Here is a 20,452-nt window from a genome sequence, read left to right as displayed (position 1 = left end):
ATTAAGTTAAGTATCACCCACCATTGATGGCATCCTTAGCTAATGAATGTTCTACAGTGCATTGAAGATGAAGATGAGGGGGTAGATGGGCAGTATTTCATCACTCTCTTGCATCAATCAAAGGGAATGAGGTTAAAACTGTCATTGTAATTATTTACCTGAAGAATTTATCTGAATAAGTAATGAATACCATGAGTTATGTTAACATTATTCATAATTCTGCATAAGGCGGGGATATAAATATGAAGCAAATATCTGAAAGTTAAAGGATAGAGTAATTAGATATCCCTATTGTATCACTAAATACATTTGAGTCTTGTATGTGAACAAAAGAGATCCAAAACTTCCAAGGGTAAAGAGTGTTTCAGGGTCATAAAACACAAGGAAAAATTCCAGTAAGAATCGATGATAATTAAAAAATATGATTCAACACAATATAAATCATGAAAGCAAAATTGATGAAATAGAAGTCATTGTATGAGAAGTTATGAGTTCTACCCTTTTTGAATAGAGATATGTTTGCAAAACCAGTTTGTTTCAATTTATAGGAAATGAGTATGCCCAAATGTTATTCCTACTCATACTTTCCTAATATTATTTCAGGGAATCAATTTTCTGAGTGTGACGTAGCACGAAGTCTACTCTTCACAATCAGCAATGACATTGGCCAAATTGCTTGCCTATATGCTATGATGCATGGTTTGAAAAAGGTAAGCATTATCTAAATTTTCAAGTGGCAAAAATGTAATTAGGTTATCAATCATTATGCATTATAATGTTTCCCCTAAATAACCTACTTAACACTTTCATTAATTCAAAGACACAAAACATTTGCCGAGAGTCATGCCACATAAACTGTGCTACTGAGCCCTCTATTCCTGATTGTCACAACTAAGTATTCCACATCACCTAAGGTCTTTCAATTGCTATCCACAACTGCCAAATCAAGTTTCTCTGTATGATTGGTGACAGAATAGTTAATACAAAACCATTGGCATCTAGTTGATCATCCATCAATGTGCTATTCAAGGAAATTAATGTGGTACACGATCACCACCTAGGAACACGACTGAGCCAGTTGTTAATAGGCATTAGCTGATTCTATAAGATTGTAATTAGATTTAATATTTTGCTTCTCTCTAATTCCAAAAGAATACTTTTTAATAATTGCAGTTTGGTTCTGCATCATTTCTTAGGAAAAGTGTTGAGCTACTCTTTTGGGAGTATTTAGGTTTCTGTTAAAAACTTCTATTGGCTAAGAAGTCAAATCTACTTTCTTCCAGTGATCATTAGCAATGTTAAAAAGTTCTATTTTGATTTTGCCAGGAAAATGTGCATATAGGTGATATGTCAGTCTCAATTTTCCATTCAAAGCTTAACTGGGGCTCTCGCTGAGCAACTTCTAAGATTCATATTCAATCTGTGTTTTGAAAAAATGTAACATGACACATTTGAGTGTGCTTAAGTAAAGAAGGCTAAGAATTAAATTGAGAAAAACAATGAAATTCTGATATGTTCCCAACAGTTATGTATGGTGATTTTTGTCAGGATAGGCTAGCAAATGCATCAAGCTACCATTGTATAGGCTGTGTATATCCAAAACCTACCATAACCAGTAGAGTTCCAGTAATAATTCATTGTGGCCTCAATTCTTGTAACTTACCATCACAATATTTGTCACATTAAAGCCAAGTTTTAGGCACTCCCTGGCAACTAGGTATAATGCATCATAGGGACTTCTCCATGTCATTTTTTTGCTCTTCATTATTTATGTCCTCAGTTCTCTATACCTTCTCTCAACCATAATACCATCCAAAAAGTCAATTTTCTTCCTTCATCTTCTCTGCTTGTCTAATATGCCACTCTATAGCATAGGCTTCAACATTCTACCACTTTCAGTATTGCCTCAATTCACCTATTCTGCATATTTTAATTTCGCTCAGCACCCTGTCATATGTACAACATTAATGTCTGTCTCTCTGAGCAACTCAATGTTCGAATCTGCCCATATCCTCTTGTGCTGAATACAAATTTCAGAAGAATACAGAACTATGCTTCATATTGAGGTCACTAAGATTTCATCCTTAGATATATCTACTGAGCCTGACTATCATTAGCTCATGACTCTTTTGCTGTTGCATTTTTAATCATAATTCCTCTAGTGTTATGCCAATTTTCGTCCAAAATCCTGCCCAAATATGTGAACTCTTCCACCTGTTCTATCATATTCACACTAGCTTGTAGTTCATAACTTAGCCTTCCCACCTCATGAGAATCTCATTACTCTTGTTATTAATCTTTACCTCATACGAGGGCAGTTCAATGAGTACCCGTGTTAGAAATGAAGAAACCATTTTTTCAAAAACATTTCTTTTAATTTTTCAACATTGTCCTCTTTTAGAAAGATACACTTCTCCCAACGTATGGCCATTTTTTTAACCCCTCCAAAAAATAGGATTTGTCGAGCTCTCCAAAATACGCCTCTGTCTCGGCGATAACTTCCTCGTTTGAGCTAATTATTTTTCCCGTGAGCCATTTCTTCATGTTAGGGAACAAGAAAAAGTTGCAGGGAGCCAGATCGGGTGAATACGGGGGGTGCGGCAGCAATTCGTAACGTAGTTCATGCAGTTTGGCGGCAACAACTCCAGATGAATGTGCTGGTGCGTTATCGTGGTGAAACAGCACCTTCTTTTTTGCCAAATGCAGCCGTGTCTCCTTCAATTTTTTGTTAAAGCGGTCCAACAACTCATTGTAGTATTTCCCAGTGATTGTTCTTCCTTTTTCTAAAAATCGATGAGGATGACACCATTTGCGTCCCAAAAAACCGTCGCCATGACCTTTCCGGCCAATCAGACCATCTTCTCCTTCTTTGGAGCAGATTCATCGGGAGAAATCCATTGTTTTGATTGTTGCTTAGTTTCTGGTGTGTAATGATGAATCCAGGTTTCATCAACAGTGGTAACTCGATGCAAAAACACCTTCAGATCTCGCTTAAATTGCTCCAAACACTGCTTCAAAGTTAACAGCTGGATCAGCTTGTTGTCCACTGTGAGCAATTGTGGCACCCATCGGGCCGACAATTTTTTCATCGCCAACTTATCATGTAAAATATTAATTGCCTTTCTGGTTGACACACCCATGGCCTCTGCTACTTCGCGCACTTTCGTTCATCGATCAGCGAGAATCATGGCTTGGACTTTTTGAATGATTTCCTCGGTAACCACGCCTGCCGGGTGTCCTGGTCGCTCCCAATCAAAAACAGATGTTCGCCCACGTTTAAATTCGTTGAACTAATATCTAACTGTGGTCATAGATGGTGAAGTGTCCCCATAAACAGCATCCAACTTTGCTTTTATCTCCTCACAATTCTTCCCATCCAAAAACAAGAAGCAAATTACCAAACGATTCTGCTCTTTTTCCATCAAAGCGAAAATCACGAAACACGTCTTACTCAAATGGATGCCAAATCCAAACTAACCTTTGAATCAGTCTGAAATTTGTTTCACCGTCGTTTGATAGATGGAAGCACACAATGATAACATAAACTTCCCTCAGGAAAGCCCTTTGTCGTCAAACACGGGTACATATTGAACTGCCCTCGTAATGTTTGCAATACCAACAGTTGGTTATGTAATGAAATCAGTAATAACTGTAATCCCTTAGTTTTATGGCTAACTAATGATGCATCATTTACAAATGTGTTTTAGTTCATTAGTTTTGTGCTTACCTTCGTTCTCCCATCATGCCACTCTTAACATTCACTCAACATACAAGTTAAAAAGAGTAGTACAAAGTCAAACCTACTCCTATGGTCATCCTTATTTTCCCTCTGCTAACTTTGTTTATGCCATCTGATGCATACAAATATATACTGTTTTAATTAAATCACTATACCCCTCCAGTGTACCCTTATATTTGGTGATATTTTCCTTGGCCTCATTCAATGTAATCTTTTGAACCCAAAATTCAGTCAATCCTGAAGCACACAAAGACCTTGGTTGTATTCCATATTCTTCTATATTAATTTTCTCTTTACTTTAATGGCAAATTTTTTCCTTCTCTTTCTAAATTCAAGCTCTTTTGATATTAGTTGTTTGCCTTATTATGCAATCTTCTTTTGATTATTCTTAGTGCTTCCTTTATCATGTGTAAAATTAAACTAAGAGCCTAATAATTCTGAAAAACTGCCATTCTACTCTGTTTCAAAATGGGAATTAAAATTGATCCTGTGAAATATAATGGCCAAACTCTCAATGGTCATTTCTACCAGTATGTTGTTAGAAATTCTTCCATTTTTCATTAGACTCTTCTGTAATTATCTGGGAATGCTATGCATTTCTATAGTCACGTTTGTCTTCACTTCTTGTAATTATTTTTATATCTCACTGTTAAGTATTTGAGGTATGTGGTAGTCCAGTGGATAGAACATTGGAAAACTTACTGGAGGGCCTGGGTTTCATTTCCGATGGATGCCTATGAGCTTCAGCTTCACCTAGCTGTGTGATCTTTCAGGTATCAGGTTTTTTAGGGAAACCATGAGCAGCACAGGGAAAGAAACCCCCCTACCCAACTCAGAGAAATGAACCCCTCCACCCTGATGTGTGAATTGTATATGTCATTGGGCTTAATACTATGTGAGCTCTATCCTTGCCTATCAAACCAACCTTAAGGTTGATAAATCTATTTTTTTTTTCAAATATTCCATGGCCTTTCCTGGTATCGCTTATGTCTATTTCACATTTTACTTGTAAATTAACTGGCCTAAAATTTTAACCACAAAGGTGATCTACGTATTAATTTTATCTTCCCTAAATCTCTTTCAGTACCATTAATAATTTCCCAATTTTATCTTGGGTGCTCGATGTAGTTTTGGTTTCTTACCTCAATTCAATTATACTATACTCTAATGCAATTTATCAGCTTTTCTATGTCTCTTGAAATTTATCCATATCTTCATACTGCTCTTTCCACTATGGAGTCCTTGCCTTTTTGCTGCCTTGCATGGCTCCCAAGTCTAAAATCTTCTGCTGGCATGAGTCATTAATCTCTTATTTGTATCCCATCACTGTAATGAGAGAAATAAATGAGGCAATTGCCTGTTATGTTCCTTCGTAATGCTTTTAACATGACACGTCACTCAAAGAAACATAGCTGAACTGTAAATGTATTGCTGCAAAGGAGGATGTCAATGAAGAAAGAAACAAATGATTCAGTCTCTTAGGTAATTAAATCAACACATCAGTTTAAGCACCCTGGTGCTCCACAGATCTCTAGACCTGTTGGCAGTGTACCATATTATCTACATATCATGATGTTTTGAGGATGACTCATGCTAGAAAAGTTGGAAAAGTTAAAAATAGTTTCAGTGCCACCTAACACCATACATATTATCTCTGTATGGGATCTATGGTTGATTCAATGTTGAATTCTCATGGGTTGATGATCTGGAACAATGGAGTGTGAAAGTATCTTATAAAAATGATATTTTTGGATAAATCTACTTTTATAGTTGTTTAAGTGGCTCTATATCTTCATTTCAAATTCCATATCAGTAACACATGGGGAGATTTCTGTAAATCTATGGTGTACAGATGAAAATTGTAAAATTGAAAATTCAACCTAATCTTATTAATTATACCTGTATAGTGCTACATCTTCATGTAACCAATCACACCAACATGATGGCTTGTGATGGGTTGCCAAGTCTCCATTCATTAGGGAAATTAGTGAAGACATGTTAGAATTCCATGTTATTTTACATTCAGGTAGTCCAAATTATCCTCTGTGATATTTTCTACTGTGTGGTCCTGAAAGTATGGCAGAAATTCATTCATAAATAACTGTTTAGTTGTCTTAATCCCTTGTTTACTTGCCATAATCCCTTCTATCATTTTAATATGAGCCTAGAATTATTTCCTCTATGTCAGCACAAAACTTGTATAATTTGCACTGATCTAGTAGTTTATGCTATGAATGTAGTGTTCTGCTTCCAATGACACCCAACTCAGTATTTTCAATAATTGATTAATGCTTTCCATTCACTCATAATAATTTTCCCAGAATTGGTTACCTTATTCTGTATCTTGTTTAAAATTATAATGTCCCGTCTCAACTCACTATCTAAAAGGTCCAGCATTGGTTGATTGATAGTTACTCTTAATTTATGTCTTTAGTCAATGTTTAATTCAAAATTATGCTTTAAAAGAGTATTGTGAAAAGCTATCATCATTCTGTTTCCAGCTTGTATCACTTCCTTGAAAACCTCACTACCCAAAATATTGAGGATATCACATAGTTTTCCCAGTTTTTATCATGTTCATTTGGTTTGCCTTGGACTGTATTAATGGTTTAAAATGGCAGAGATGGGCGTAGTAGTTAAAAGGCTGAATATATGTGAATAATAGCTCTACTGATTTTCCCAATATATGATTCAATTCCAGAATAATTTTATTCCAATAGTAATTAGATCAAAGAAAGAACACTTGACTGGGCAGTAGTCAATCTCCATCAGCTCGCCTTCTAAAATAGACAAATCTAAGATTTGTTGGATCTGATTTTAATGAGATACTTTGATACTTTTTTCTGAAGCACAGAACATTTTCTTGGACAATATATGCTTAATAATACCAGTGCTAAACTCTTAGATTGAATTAACCTAATTAGATTAGATATTTTGAGGCCACCAGCATTGTGTTGCAATGAAACCCTCTGATGTGTGAAGCATAATAATGCTATCTAAAACTGTAGCTTCTGCAGTTTCTTTCATCTATTATAGTATGCATTTTCAGAATTAGCTGCAATCATTTAAAAGTTTATTCAATATTTCACTCTTCCTGAGATCATCATCCTTAGAACATCATTTCAGTTTAGCTTCATTTCTTCAAATGATACTCCCAGTAATTAAACAATGCTCTTATTGAGCGTATTTACTGTTACTGCTTGAAATTTTTCTCACTAGATAATTTTGTGATGGAAAAATTAATTATGAGAACTGCATCTAGGATTCAAGAATCTTTATGACTTGATTTTGCTAATGTTATTAATTTTTGGTACATTATTTGTCATGCAATTGCTTAGCACTCTCTGCCATTGTAGCAATTGCCAGGGAAAAGAAAACAAGCCCCAAATCTTGTAATGTATATCCAGGCCAATAATTTGGGTATAGATGTACATATATATAAATTCTATGGGATGAAGTAGTCCAGGGGTAGAGCGTTGAACTACTGACTGAAGGGCCGGGTTTGATTCCCGGGTAAGAATCTCTGGACACCCTCGGCTCCACCCAAGATGGGTGTTGTTTTTGATACTATATCTTCCTGGGCAACCATAACCGACACAGAAAGGCCCTGGCTCCCTTACCCTGATGTGCGAATTTCATTTGCCATCGAGCTTAGTACTGAGTGAAATCTATCTTCACTTACCATACCGACCTTAAGATTGATTGCTGTGTTTATGGTTTTTAATATATTTTCTGTGTATCTGCTGTATTTCTAGTTAATTTCAAACACATGCTAAACATACTGTCGTTACGTTTTTGTTGTTTATTTGTAATTATGAAGATCTTAATAAGTTTTTGCATTATGGTAAATTTTCCATAAACAGCTAAATATTTTAAATAAAAAGTTGCTATATATCTGTGTAGATTAAGAAATCCTTATACTGTGGACAGATTTATGATCTATATTAGCCTCATTAAAATTGCTATATTTTAAGAAATGATGACCTTCCAACCACTGGCAAAATTGTTGCAATCCTTTCAATTGTCAGCATTTGAGTCTTTGGTCTTGCCAACTGTGGTATCTTTCAAGATTATAATCTCTATGCTGACAAGGGATTAGGTATTACAATTATAATTTTAGTCCCAGTTTTGACTTCCAGGTATTGCAGCAGGGGAGTTGCCTAGCTCCAACTCAGATAAAAGGCAAATTGATGTGTTGAAGATCAAAATCATTTTTAGTTTCACACTTTCAAAGAAAAATACATAAATATAATTGTGCTGCATTCGGTGAAGTGTATTGAGGCTCCCACTTAGACACCATGTAATGATATTGTAGTAATCATGTCTGCTTATTATGAGAATACTTTTATCGAAGAATCATACTGGAAGATGCAATATTGGGACTACATTTATTCAATCTAGTAATCAGTAAGCAAATATCTAACAATTTATATCATCATGTAGGTGTACTTTGGAGGTTACTTTTTGAGTGGCCATCCTCTTAGCATGCATACTGTGAGTTTTGCTATCAACTTCTGGAGTAGAGGTGCTGTGCAGCCTCTTTTTCTTCGCCATGAAGGCTATCTTGGTGCAATTGGTGCTTTTCTAAAAGGAGCAGAAGAATGTGGTAAGAAGGTAGACTAAGCATAAATTATAAATGATCTTTGACACCAAGTCATTAAGCCTTAGAAAGATTTTATAGGCTATATAGTGTTGTTTACTTTTTGAATGCATGACTAGAATTTTATTTGGGTTGCCAATGCAAGGTCATTCCAGCATTATGAAAATGGGAAGATAATATCCCAAAAATAGCAGTTTTTGGAGCTTAATATGTTAGTCTTTTTATAATAGATGTTATGTAAGTCTTTAATTGTTATGTTCATGTCTCTTCATGTATCTCATAGGGATCATCCTCTGCTTACTTGTTCATTATTCCATAATGATGAATTCAATGTTTTGACAAAAATTCAATTAGATTTTTTAATTGATGTAATGTTTTCAGGTCCAAGAATATGTTTTGACCATTTTTCATATGTGACATTGTTTTGGTATTGTTAATGTGTGGAGCAAAGTAAATATCATCATTGGTTTTTTATGTTCTGAAATATAATTTAAATGATGTGACCCTATCATGGATTACTACTCAATTTTATTTTTTAACGAAGTATCCTACTATAATGTTTAAAGAAGCGCTATTATTGGATTTCTAATAGTTTTAGCTCTGATACTTCAATGAATAAAAATAACTATCCAATGTTGATAACATTGAACATGTTTTGAACACATAATTAACAAGCTTTCTCAGGACAGCTCTAGCCCCAATATCCCTTTTCTTAAATCACTCTGAAGAAATATAAAAAAAGTTCACCCATCAGATAAAGGGATATTGGATAATCAGTGTCCTCCTCTATAGTCTATGTAAACCCGCCTATTACCGGTATAGCAGGTGATATTATTGGCGTGGTGATTGTCCTTCATGGTAGTATTTTCTATGTGATTTCCCTAATTTGCTGAGCAAAGAGTAGGGAAACAAATTTATTTGTTCATAATAATTTTCTCGATCTAGGTAACATTGTCATGTCAACCCTAATATATTTATTTATTATTTCATCTCGTTATTTTACAATTGTGAAATAAAAGAAAAGTCATTTAAAAAAACAGAAAAATTTATACATGCATGGTTATAATAACAAATAAATTGTTAAAACTTATTATGCCCTGACGAAAAATAGTCATTTAAGCTTAAAAACAACTCTTGATTAAAAAATATTTTAACCTTGATTTAAACAACTGGTATGAGTAGCTATCTTTTATGTCTGCTGGTAAATGATTATAAATTTTAATGTCAGCATTAAGGTGTCCTTTTTGAAACAAAGAAGTGAAATGCTGCATTACATGCACTTTCTTTCTTTGTCTTGCGGCATAACAATGGATACCCTCATTTTTTTTAAATAGAGACATGCTTTCTCGAACAAACACACAAGCATGATATATGTACAAATATGTTACAGATAAGCTTTTAAGATAAATATAATGTGATCACCATAATTCTCTTTTTGGAATTTTGGCCATCTATATAGTAATTCTTTTTTGCATGTGAATATTTTGTTTACACCCATAGCAGAGCCCCAAAAGATAATTTTTTAACACCCTCGAGATTGGAAGTCACTAAAGTAGGCTGTTTTTAAAACTGCTCGATATATATAAACTTTGCTAGGTTTCTTGGGGCATAGGAAATTCTGGGTGATCAGGATGGTGTGGTGGCTAACCAACAGGCTTCCCACCAAGAGGGCCCAGTTTCAAATCCTGGGCACAAATATTTTTCAGTGATATCCCTATCCCTATCCTAATCCCTACTTCAGGTGCTTTGTGGAGAGTACTTTGAGTGAGTATGCCATCCGTCAAATGGGGCGTTAAGCTGTGTATTCCTTGGCGCCATTCATTAAGAGTAGGCTAATGCTGACGCCAAGTTTTTCTCCACCTATCGTCCTTTTCTGTCCATCTCTAATGGCGCAAATGACCTCAGCCTTCGGTCGCCTCCCATAAATACTACTACTAGGAAATTCTGGAAATTTTACTGCCTAAGTGCCTTATATATTCATTCCAGTTTAAGCTTTCGTCAATTATTAAACCTAAAAAGTTGGTACCGCTACCTTTATTCAGAAGCCCATCTTTGATGTAAAGATCCATTTCAGGTGTTTCTTTTTTTTAATTGTATATAATTTATTTTTTCAAAATTTATTGTATGTTCATTTTTTGTCAACCAGCCTACTAAAAGTGCTACAGAATTATTAACATTATAGTCCAGCAATAAGTATCTCATGTTACTTAGTATCTTTAAATTCATGTCATCTGCATAAATTGTTTCATTACTCTTTACATAGGGTATTAAATTATTTATATGAATTGAGAAAAGTATGAGACCTAGTATACTTCCTTGTGGCACAGCAAAGTTTACTGATTCTGTAGTGGATAAGTAACTTCTTTGTATATTGTTGGAGTAAGTACCTATAACCTCCACTACCTGCGATTGTTTTTCATGTAGTGTTGAAACTGTTTTCTATTCCCTTTATTCCACAATGTCCTAATATTGTTTGTGTTTATGTCAAAACTAGTGCTATTTACTAGATTGGGCCTAGCTAACCAGAATGGTTTCATGGACGACTTAGGTGATGCTGAAGGCCTCATATCTATCACATGTATTACTCACACTTTTAAAATAGTATAACATGCTGGGCCATGAGCTGACCAGGCCTGTACTAGAGGATAAGTGTGGGTAGAAGATTAGTTTACTTGTTTTACTACTGGACATGCAATCATTTTGCATTCCTTCCACCATTATGTATCAGTCATTGTTATGTTAATATTTATAAACATTGCTATTTCCTTAAGTGTCAACAATTCTTCATTTTTTGTATGATCTTTTTATTATTTGTGTCTTATGAAACAGATGCTGAGAAATATTCATGGCTGGAAAACTATGCAGGAAGCTCAGGGCTTGGCAACCCGATGCCCACACACATTGCATCAGATTCTTTAGGTTCACTGCAGTGTTCACAACCTGAAAACTTAAGTTCCACAGCATCTATGAACTGCCCTCTTGGGGTTGCATCCCCTGTTGGCCTCGTGGTGGACCAGTTGGAGATGGATCGGTGGGAGCCCCAAGCTGTCTATTGCCCTTTACTGGCACGGCCAGCCAAATATGTACCTGATACCGAGGATCTTACGCAAGATGCTGAAGCAAGGTCCTATTTTGTTCTCTCTTTTTCTTTCTGGGTCCTCAATTTTCAGTTGTTGCACATATAGTAGCCAAGTTTGGTAAATGTATTTACTACCTAAGAAAGCTTCTCACTTGAATTCCCCAGATGATGTGCTCTATATTGCAGAAAGTGGTACTATTAAGAGCAGCTTTGCTTATCGGAACAAAGGGTTGTAGACTAATTCCTGTGATTGAATCAATGCTCAAAATAGAGTATAATTAGTGGAGACTCATTGGATACCTAAACTTTTAAATTAACATAGTCTTGATATTTCAGTGTTGCAAGATAAGTGTAAATTTTATTGCTCTATTTTAGGCCTCATCAATTTTAATCCCACAATAAACTGACATCCTAATCTAGTCCCTATTAGAGACCCTCCAAGTTACAATTTATGAACTCACTCCATTTTAGAATCATATAATTTACATGTAAAAAAACCTCCCTAGAACAAATCTCAACTGAAAACTTCAGTCCTTGATCTTTAATCCAGACCCAAGAAAAATATTTTACCATGAGTAATGAATTTTTGGGCAAGGAATGATAAATACAGTAACACCGTGCTTGATAGAAAGATCCGCTTTAGCATAATTTCCTGTTTGTAAGATCTGGATATGATATATGGATATGGATTAGCATGTAAAATGACCCTTCTGCAATGAATCCATTATATTCTATATGACAAATTTATTTTATCATCCAGGAGTTATAGGTATCATAAGGGACAACCTTATTGTATGTTTAGTGCCATAGAATTCTTATTTATTCCTCTTCTGTTGTAGATTTTCCATTTCATCAATTGCTCTGTAATGTGGCTCCACTATACTGAATTTCACTAATATTCAGTGTTTGGTCATCATACTCCATTGTAGATTGTTTCTTTTGGCAATGAGATAAAATTCATTACTATAAATGACTTAATGACAAGCCTGTACTGCAAACCACAGCATTCTAAAATGTGATGCAGTTGTGAAAGTAAGGTCAACATAAAGTAATAGTAACTGGCCAGATGTTATGGCAAATGGAGAAACTCTCCAATTGTGTGTTTACAATACTGCAAAAAACTTCATAACTGCAAAAAACAAAACAATGAGTATTTAGAACTTCTTGGCTTCTTTTGCCAAAGTTGTTGCATTAGAAATGTCTGATTTTCCCTAGGTGTGAGAATTGTGCATTGAAAGCAGAAATTCAGAGCATATGTTTCCAGTTATCACCTGTAAAGCCACATGTCATCCATGCCCATCTAGAAACTAAGAGCTGAGGTCTGTTTTGTGAAAATGTATTTGACATAAGAGTTGCTGAAATTAATTTAAGTTCTAAAGAGCAAATAATGGGGTTGTTTCAAGTTTGTAGCCAACTAATAAATGAAAATATGTCATGGTTCACAAAATAAAATGCAATAGGATGTTTGTAATGAAGAAGAGTATTCTATTAAAACTTATCTCATGCTATTTCATGATACCCCTTAACAGCAGGAATATCAAAAATGGGTATTATAGAAGATATGTGTATAGATGAAGTGAACATGACTTCCTGAGTAAATTAGCAGTGGTAAATATATTAAGCCAACAGGAAAGTTTGATATCAGTTGAAGTGACAGAAAAATACATTCAAGTAACTCAATGTCATTTAACGCGAAGATCTTATGATATAAAATATCAATTTATTTAAATTGAGGTCATTCTCCAAAATTATTTATGATGTGCTGGCCTGAGTCACCATGTGTTAATTCATTTTAATTTAATTTTGTTTTAGTCATAGTGATTTCTTCACTAGTTAATATAAATAATGCAAGATACATGAAATGATTAAGGTTTATTATGAAAAGCATTATTTTATAATGATGGTGTCAATTTTACCTCTGTACGAGTACAGACCTGGATTCCTACATCTAGGTGTTGACTTTTCCAATATGAATAAAATAATGAGTTTGTTTCATAGGCAACAGCAATATTGCTACGGATATCACTATTGGCTACTAAAAGAAGCCAATTGTCAAAAGTAACTGTGTGTAGATTTTCGTGTGATTTTTTTCTTAAAAGAGTTCACCATAAACCTTAAAGGAAATGGCAAGTTATGGTAAAATTCAATTTAATGTTAAAATCCATGGTTCTGGGAGAAATCTATGCAATCTAAATATAAATGCAGTGTGTAAACTTATTTTTCTTAAATTATGAAGGCACATGTCAATACATTGAGACTGTGATATCTGATTTCCAAGGCTATTTTGAAAATCACAATCTAAATGAGGTTGAATTTCATATATGCATTGAAAAAATAGTGAAGAATTTAGGTACAAAACAGAGCTCTGGTTTTGATGGAATTCCCAGTTACATTATTAAGCAATCAATAGACTTTATTATGCAGCCTCTTCATTTTCTCATCAATGAATCTTTCTGATTAGGAGTGTTTCCATCCCCTCTGAAGGTGTCAAAACTCATTCCACTTTATTAAAACAAGGGTGATAGATATGACATTAACTCCTACTGTCTAATTTCTCTACTGAACCAATTCAGCAAAATATTTGAGAAGGTATTCTATGTAAGGTTAATTTCTTACCTAGAGGTTTCCAATCTTCTTTCACCATATTAGTATGTTTTTATGGAACATAAATCTACATCTCTGCTAACTATCAGCTAATAACAGAGACTTTAAACTCTCTAGATAAAAAAATGGAAGTTGCTGCAATGTTTTTCAAGTTCTCAAAAGCTTTCAATTGTGTTGACCATCTACTACTTCTCAAGAAACTCCACAGGATGAGTATTCGTGGCATACCTAATGCTTGGATTAAATCCTACCTATTTAATAGAATAAAACGAGTGGTTATTTCTAAAAATGGTGCATCTTTTGTTTCCCCAAGTAAGGTCCTTAATCAATGAAGTTTTTAGTTGAGTGGGGTGGCAGGTATTTGGTGGACTCATGCAAGTAAATTATTCATATAACTTTTTAAAAGAGGTTTCAGATTTTATATCAATATTTTAATGCCATTGTTACAATTTTTATCAACATTTTGAGCGTGTATGTAGTCATTCATTATTGTTTGTTGCTTGCTTTGTTGAGATGGTCAAATTATAAGGGACATTCACTTTGAATTGGGGGTAATTACAGTTATTAGGAAAGTCCATATTTTGCAGGTTGCAAAACATTTAAGTTACTCCTTTCAAGCTAAGGAAAAACATTGACATATTAGTTGTAAATGATATAAACTTTATTTCAAGCTGTAAAAAAATTGACTGAAGTGCAACTTGTAACTTTTTATTATGTTTTATAGTGATGTAAGATAAAGGTATAATTCAGTTGTGGTTATACACAAGTACTGATCCCTGTTATCTAATTGAGTAAAACACACTTGTAGGTGAAGTTGTTCAACTTAATTTGGTTTTTTCTTTGCTGAAAAGCATTAAATTGATTTACTAATTTCATAGATTGCATTCAAATGACAGACCCTTGACTTGAACGTAATGACTAGCCATATTTTATATAAAATTAAGCCAAATTCCCTGTTCATCTGCATATGCAAACTACACCAACTTCCGTAATGGATGCGTTCCACACAGTCAAGCCTGAAACTATGAACTTCAATCTCAATATTGATTTTCCATGTGGTGAAAATCCCTATTATTCCCTCAAATTTCATGATCAAGGGAGGGTACATTTACCATTTCACAGTAATAAAATACCATTTCCATTTTGGTCATCATACCTACTGAGACATAGCAGTTATATAAATTCAGCCTTTTTATGTATATTACTATTAAAAAGTAGCAGTTTTGTTAAAAAAATATTTTTAAATACTTCATTAAATACCTCTTTATTTGCTGTGATTCAAAGTTGTACGTTCTATCAAAAATGCTTTCTGAAATCTTTTATGTGTGATTGTGACAGTTATAAATATTTTTTGATGAAGTTAGCTTCTATGTAAATTTATTCTGCTAATTTTGATTTATCACTATGATTGTTATCTAGATTAAATCAAAGTTCTATGGAGAGGGGATTTTTCTTTTGTTGAAGCAAGGAATTTTAAAAAATTAGCATTTTAGATCGACAGTTTATTTCACTGAAAGAAAATGTACCATTTATATTATAATCTATTGTGAATTCCCTGAGACACAGTGATGGAAAGTGTTATATTTCCAGGGAGTACTGGTTGAGCTGCTTTGAAGAATCTGTGGAGAAGTTTGCTTTGAGGGCCATGGAAAGTCAACCTGGGAGTTCCACTGCCAAAGATCGAGCTCATAAATTTAAGCAGAAGTATGTTTGTCGTCTTCATTATCTTCGAGAACATCCTTTGTAAGTAAATAATTTATTGGGAGAAACTATTAATCTCTTGAGCACTAATTTTGCAAACTTAAACTGAATGTTACTGTAATAATGTTGCATTTTCATTTGCAAAAAATCAAATAATTAGTGTGATGTCTTTGATTAAATATGTCTAGCGGTTGCTATACTTAGCTAGTTACCATGTGCTATGAGTTTATCATCTCAGCATGCACGTTACCATTAATTTACAGCATTCCTTAGCAAAACAATACTAAGACTGTATCGTTCATGTTGTGATTCAACCTACTTCATTTGTAGATATTAGGCTTTTTCTTAGGTTCTCAACTAATAATTTAAAAACTCCTCCAGCAAATCCCAATTATTCATCAAAGTTGTGGCATTGGATTTGTATCGATGATGACAGGAATATGGCAGTGGGAAGAATCCTCCTTGCCTTTGTTACCAACTTCCCTGCCTTGTGGCATAGCTCATTTCTTTCTTTCTGCAGAATCTGAAAATTTTTCTGATGTGACTGATATATTCACCTAGAGTAGGATCACATCCAATCAAGACTAAACATGAAACATTGGCGTAAGGAACTAACTGTTGTTCACAAAGCATTCTGGAATAGTCTTAGCCAGCCTTTGATAGTATGGGCTCTCATCAAGGGTTCAGCATCCCTCACTGATTCCAGGTAAAAGGTGCTCCTAAAAGCAACGGCATTTCTGTACCATTCCTGGTTTTTGCTGAAGATAGGGGAAAAGCTTAGCATCATTCCTACCAATCAAAAGTAACAAGTAAAGAGTATTAGTTTCTCTCACTAAAGCAAAGGGTATGAGCTTTCCCAGTTTTCCTAATGATGGGGGAATAAATTTTCTTCATAACACACCTGCAAGCAAATTCCAAGAAACTGCAGAAGATGCTGCCACAGTCTCATGTTTGGGTTAGATTTCAAACTTAAAGCTCCACAATAACTTTTTTATAATAATTTCAGATTAAATAACTTGATTTATCCCTGAGCAATGCTTCTTGGTGGTTTTGGTTTCAGGTATGATACGAGGGTCATCCGGAAAGTAGTACCCGTTCGTGAAATAGACACAAAAGTAAATATTAACAAACATAAAAAATTTTATTTGAAAGAGGATACTTTAAACTACTTCTCAACATAATCTCCAAGCAAATTAAGGCATTTGTCATAACGTGTGACAAGTTTCTGTATTCCTGCTGCATAGTCCTTCGCCGCCAGCTCATTGAGATACGCGAGGGACCCATCTTGCACAAATTTTTGCATAATGCAGATGGTGTTTAACAATTTCATGAACAATTGTTCGAGAAACATTGGGAAAATGCTCACAGATGTCATCAATTGTGACGCGCCGATCGTTCCTCACGAATTCGTCAACTGAGCTCACCAGTTGGTCTGTAATGACAGACGGTCTCCCCGAACGCTCATCGTCGTGTGTGTTCCCCCTCCCCATGTTGAAGTTGCGACACCACCGCCGAACAGACGACTCGTCCATTACATTGTCTCCATACACCTCCTTTAATTGGCGATGAATATCACATGGGCGAACGTTTCTTGCATTGAGGAATTTAATCACTGCCCTCACTTCACAACTGGCGGCGTTCTCAATTTTTTTAAACATTGTAAACAATCACAGAAACAACACAGGCAATGCTAGCGTCACGCAACTTGGCTCAGAGAAGGCAGACAAGCCACTGAAGCTATCTGACCTCGTCCAGCGGCTACTCGCGTCGTCAGCACTTCATGCGGCACGAACGGGTACTACTTTCCGGATGACCCTCGTATTTTACAATTCAGAATTGATGAAAATGTTAGATGATGTTTTATCAAGTGTCTATTTATCCATAATTTTTGTTATTGTATGCCCAGAGGCGGTTAGTAGGTGGGTGAAACTATGAAAGTTTTTGCTTTCTGTTAACTAAAACCAGATGAGTGTCCTATATTAAATTATCACTTTTTAAAATCATACTCACAATATAAATACTTTAATATTCACATCTTTTCTGTTTATCACCTCCCTTATTAACCGCAACTACAATATTTACAACTTTTTCTGTGGTTGTGTGAGGCTTAATTGAAATGATCAAGCATTGCATTCACCTTTTAATGTAATGTGCATAGATTACATTAATATATTATAGAAATCAGCCCCACTGTTACCATTAGTCAAAAATTTAACTGCTAAAGAGAATGTGGAAACAATGAATATAATTTTTGTTTGAAAATTTACCATCAAAGAATTTTTCTATAAAACAACCAATTTAGCATTTTAAAGTCAATATACTACCTTGATCAAAAAGTTCCCGGAATAACCACCGTGTGGCGCTCCCATCGTTCCGATTTGAGTTCTGTTTTTTTTGTTAAATTGGTACATCTGTTGTTGATATTCCCTTTAAATCTTAGTGTCATAACTTGACATTTGCAAAAGTTACATAGCCAAGAGTACATCTATCTCTGTGTGTGTTGGCGATTTTTTACAATTGCAGAAATGGATTTAAATATGCAACAACAAACTTGTATTAAATTTTGCGTAAAAAACGGATTTAGTGGCGCACGGACGTTGGAAATGTTGGAAAAGTGTTTCGGCAATGATTCTCTAAAAAAAACGGTCGTTTACCAGTGGCACGAGCGGTTCAGAAGTGGTCGTGAGTCAATCGAAGATGATGAACGCAGTGGCAGACCATCGACATCGAAAGTCGGTGAAAAAATTGATAAAGTAAAAGAAATGTTGGTCAATAACCGCAAATTAACCATCAGAGAAATAGCGGAGGACTTGAACATTGCCTATGGATCCGCCCAAGACATTGTGGTTAATGATTTGGGTTTCCGTCGTGTAGCAGCAAAGTTGGTGCCGAAAGACCTCAATTTCATGCAAAAAAGAGACCGTGTTGACGTCGCAAAAGACATGATTTGCGAGGCTGAATCCGATCCCACATTCATCAAAAGGATCATTACTGGAGACGAGACGTGGGTTTATGAGTACGACACGCAATCCAGACATCAGGCAAGTGAATGGCGTTCACCAAATGAGCCGAGACCAAAAAAACCACGTCGTTTTCAGTCAAAAAAGAAGGCAATGCTGACGGTTTTCATGGATTACAACGGTGTAGTGCATCATGAATTTTTGCCAGAAGGCCAGACAGTAAACAAAGAGTATTATTTGGGCGTTATGAGACGTTTGCGTGAAGCAATTCGCCGAAAGAGACCAGAAATGTGGGCAGAAAACTCGTGGATTTTGCACCATGATAACGCACCGTCGCACAGTGCTATCATTATTCGTAATTTTTTGACGAAAAATGCAACAAATACCATCCAACAGCCACCGAATTCACCTGATTTGGCTCCCTGTGACTTCTTTCTGTTCAATCGAGTTAAAAAACCATTACGGGGAACGCGTTTTAGCAGCCGAGAGGAAGTAATGGAAAAATCGCAGGAAGCACTGATGGACATACCGAAAACCGAATATAAAAAATGTTTCGAGGATTGGATCAAGCGCTGGCATAAGTGTGTTGCAGTCGATGGGGATTACTTTGAAGGGGACAATATAGATTTAGATGAATAAACTTGTATTTTTAATTTTCTGAATAAATTCCGGGAAATTTTTGATCAAGGTAGTATATGTTATTCTAAAACTATTAATTGACATTGATTTTCCATTAATCTACGTAACCTGGGCATCACGCCTGGTTTCTATTTTTAAAAGCTACATATTCAAGTACATTTAATGTAAAAAACTTATCATCGTACTTACACCCTGGGGAAGATATACAGGGGGAAATTATTGTATCATTTGCTACTGCCAAAAGGCTCTGTGTGCCAAATTACTGGGTATTTTTTTCAAGAGCAGGAGCAATTCAAAGAATATACAGCTACTAACTCCAAGTGACACCAAAAAATATTCTATCATTTTACTGTTGTGACATAAACATATAAGCAGCCCAGACCAAAGGCTGAAAGCTCATTTGATTAGAAAAGGAGAGGAATTAATCATCTGCTAGATGAGAATATCTCATTGTTAGCAAATTGAGTATCATGGACCGCCAGCTAGCTGTCTGTGTGCATGTGTTGCTTCTCTCCTTGGCTGCTGACCCTCAATGGCATTCTTTCCGTCTAATTTCTGTCATAACTTGTAAGAATATACATTTTTTGGCAACATTTTGATAGGGCAGTGAACCAAACCCCTACTCAAACTTTGATTTATCTTGTGGGTGAATCTAAATGAACAATACTAAAGAACTGAATTCTACTTAACTCCTTAAGCCATAAATTTTAAGAGTGAATTAAAACTCTCCTGATTGGTTACACTTCAATGAACCTTAATGAATTAGACTCTGAATAGTTTCACTCCACAGCAGTTTTGTTCCTTTTACAGGAACCTTGTTCCTTTTTTTGTTACTTTTGTTCCTGTACATAGTAAACCTATAGCAGGAATATAAGTCGTAAAATTTTACCGCGGCCATGAAATCTATGATTGAAATGAATGTTCTTGCCCATAACCTTGGATTTCCAGGTGTTGTACTTGCTAAACCGGTCACTTCAGAGAAGAATTGATTTTTGGGTGGATAGGAATGTATTGTTTAAGGAACAAGGAGAAGTAATGGAAGTCATTATGGTGATATTGAGGGTATCTGTGAAGATGTGATTATATACTAATTTGTTGACCCAGGAAAACACAATTTATATCACATTTGA

General features: G+C 35.1%; 1 protein-coding gene across 1 annotated transcript in view; it reads left to right on the top strand.

Moving 5' to 3' along the window:
• The window catches only part of LOC139687131 (4'-phosphopantetheine phosphatase), a 53,119-nt gene that overhangs the window by 9,116 nt on the left and 23,551 nt on the right, over nt 1-20,452 (top strand). Inside the window, exons 7-10 of the mRNA XM_071584257.1 lie at nt 604-710; nt 8,183-8,345; nt 11,169-11,463; nt 15,613-15,765. Of these exons, the coding sequence (XP_071440358.1) occupies nt 604-710; nt 8,183-8,345; nt 11,169-11,463; nt 15,613-15,765 (718 nt within the window). The remainder of the gene's footprint in view (nt 1-603; nt 711-8,182; nt 8,346-11,168; nt 11,464-15,612; nt 15,766-20,452) is intronic.

The sequence above is a fragment of the Hetaerina americana genome, unplaced genomic scaffold (assembly GCF_022747635.1).
Source record: "Hetaerina americana unplaced genomic scaffold, ioHetAmer1.1.p SCAF_17, whole genome shotgun sequence".
Classification (NCBI taxonomy): domain Eukaryota; kingdom Metazoa; phylum Arthropoda; class Insecta; order Odonata; family Calopterygidae; genus Hetaerina; species Hetaerina americana.
The sequence above is the reverse complement of the archived record's forward strand: the minus strand, read 5'-3'. Positions and strand labels throughout refer to the sequence as shown.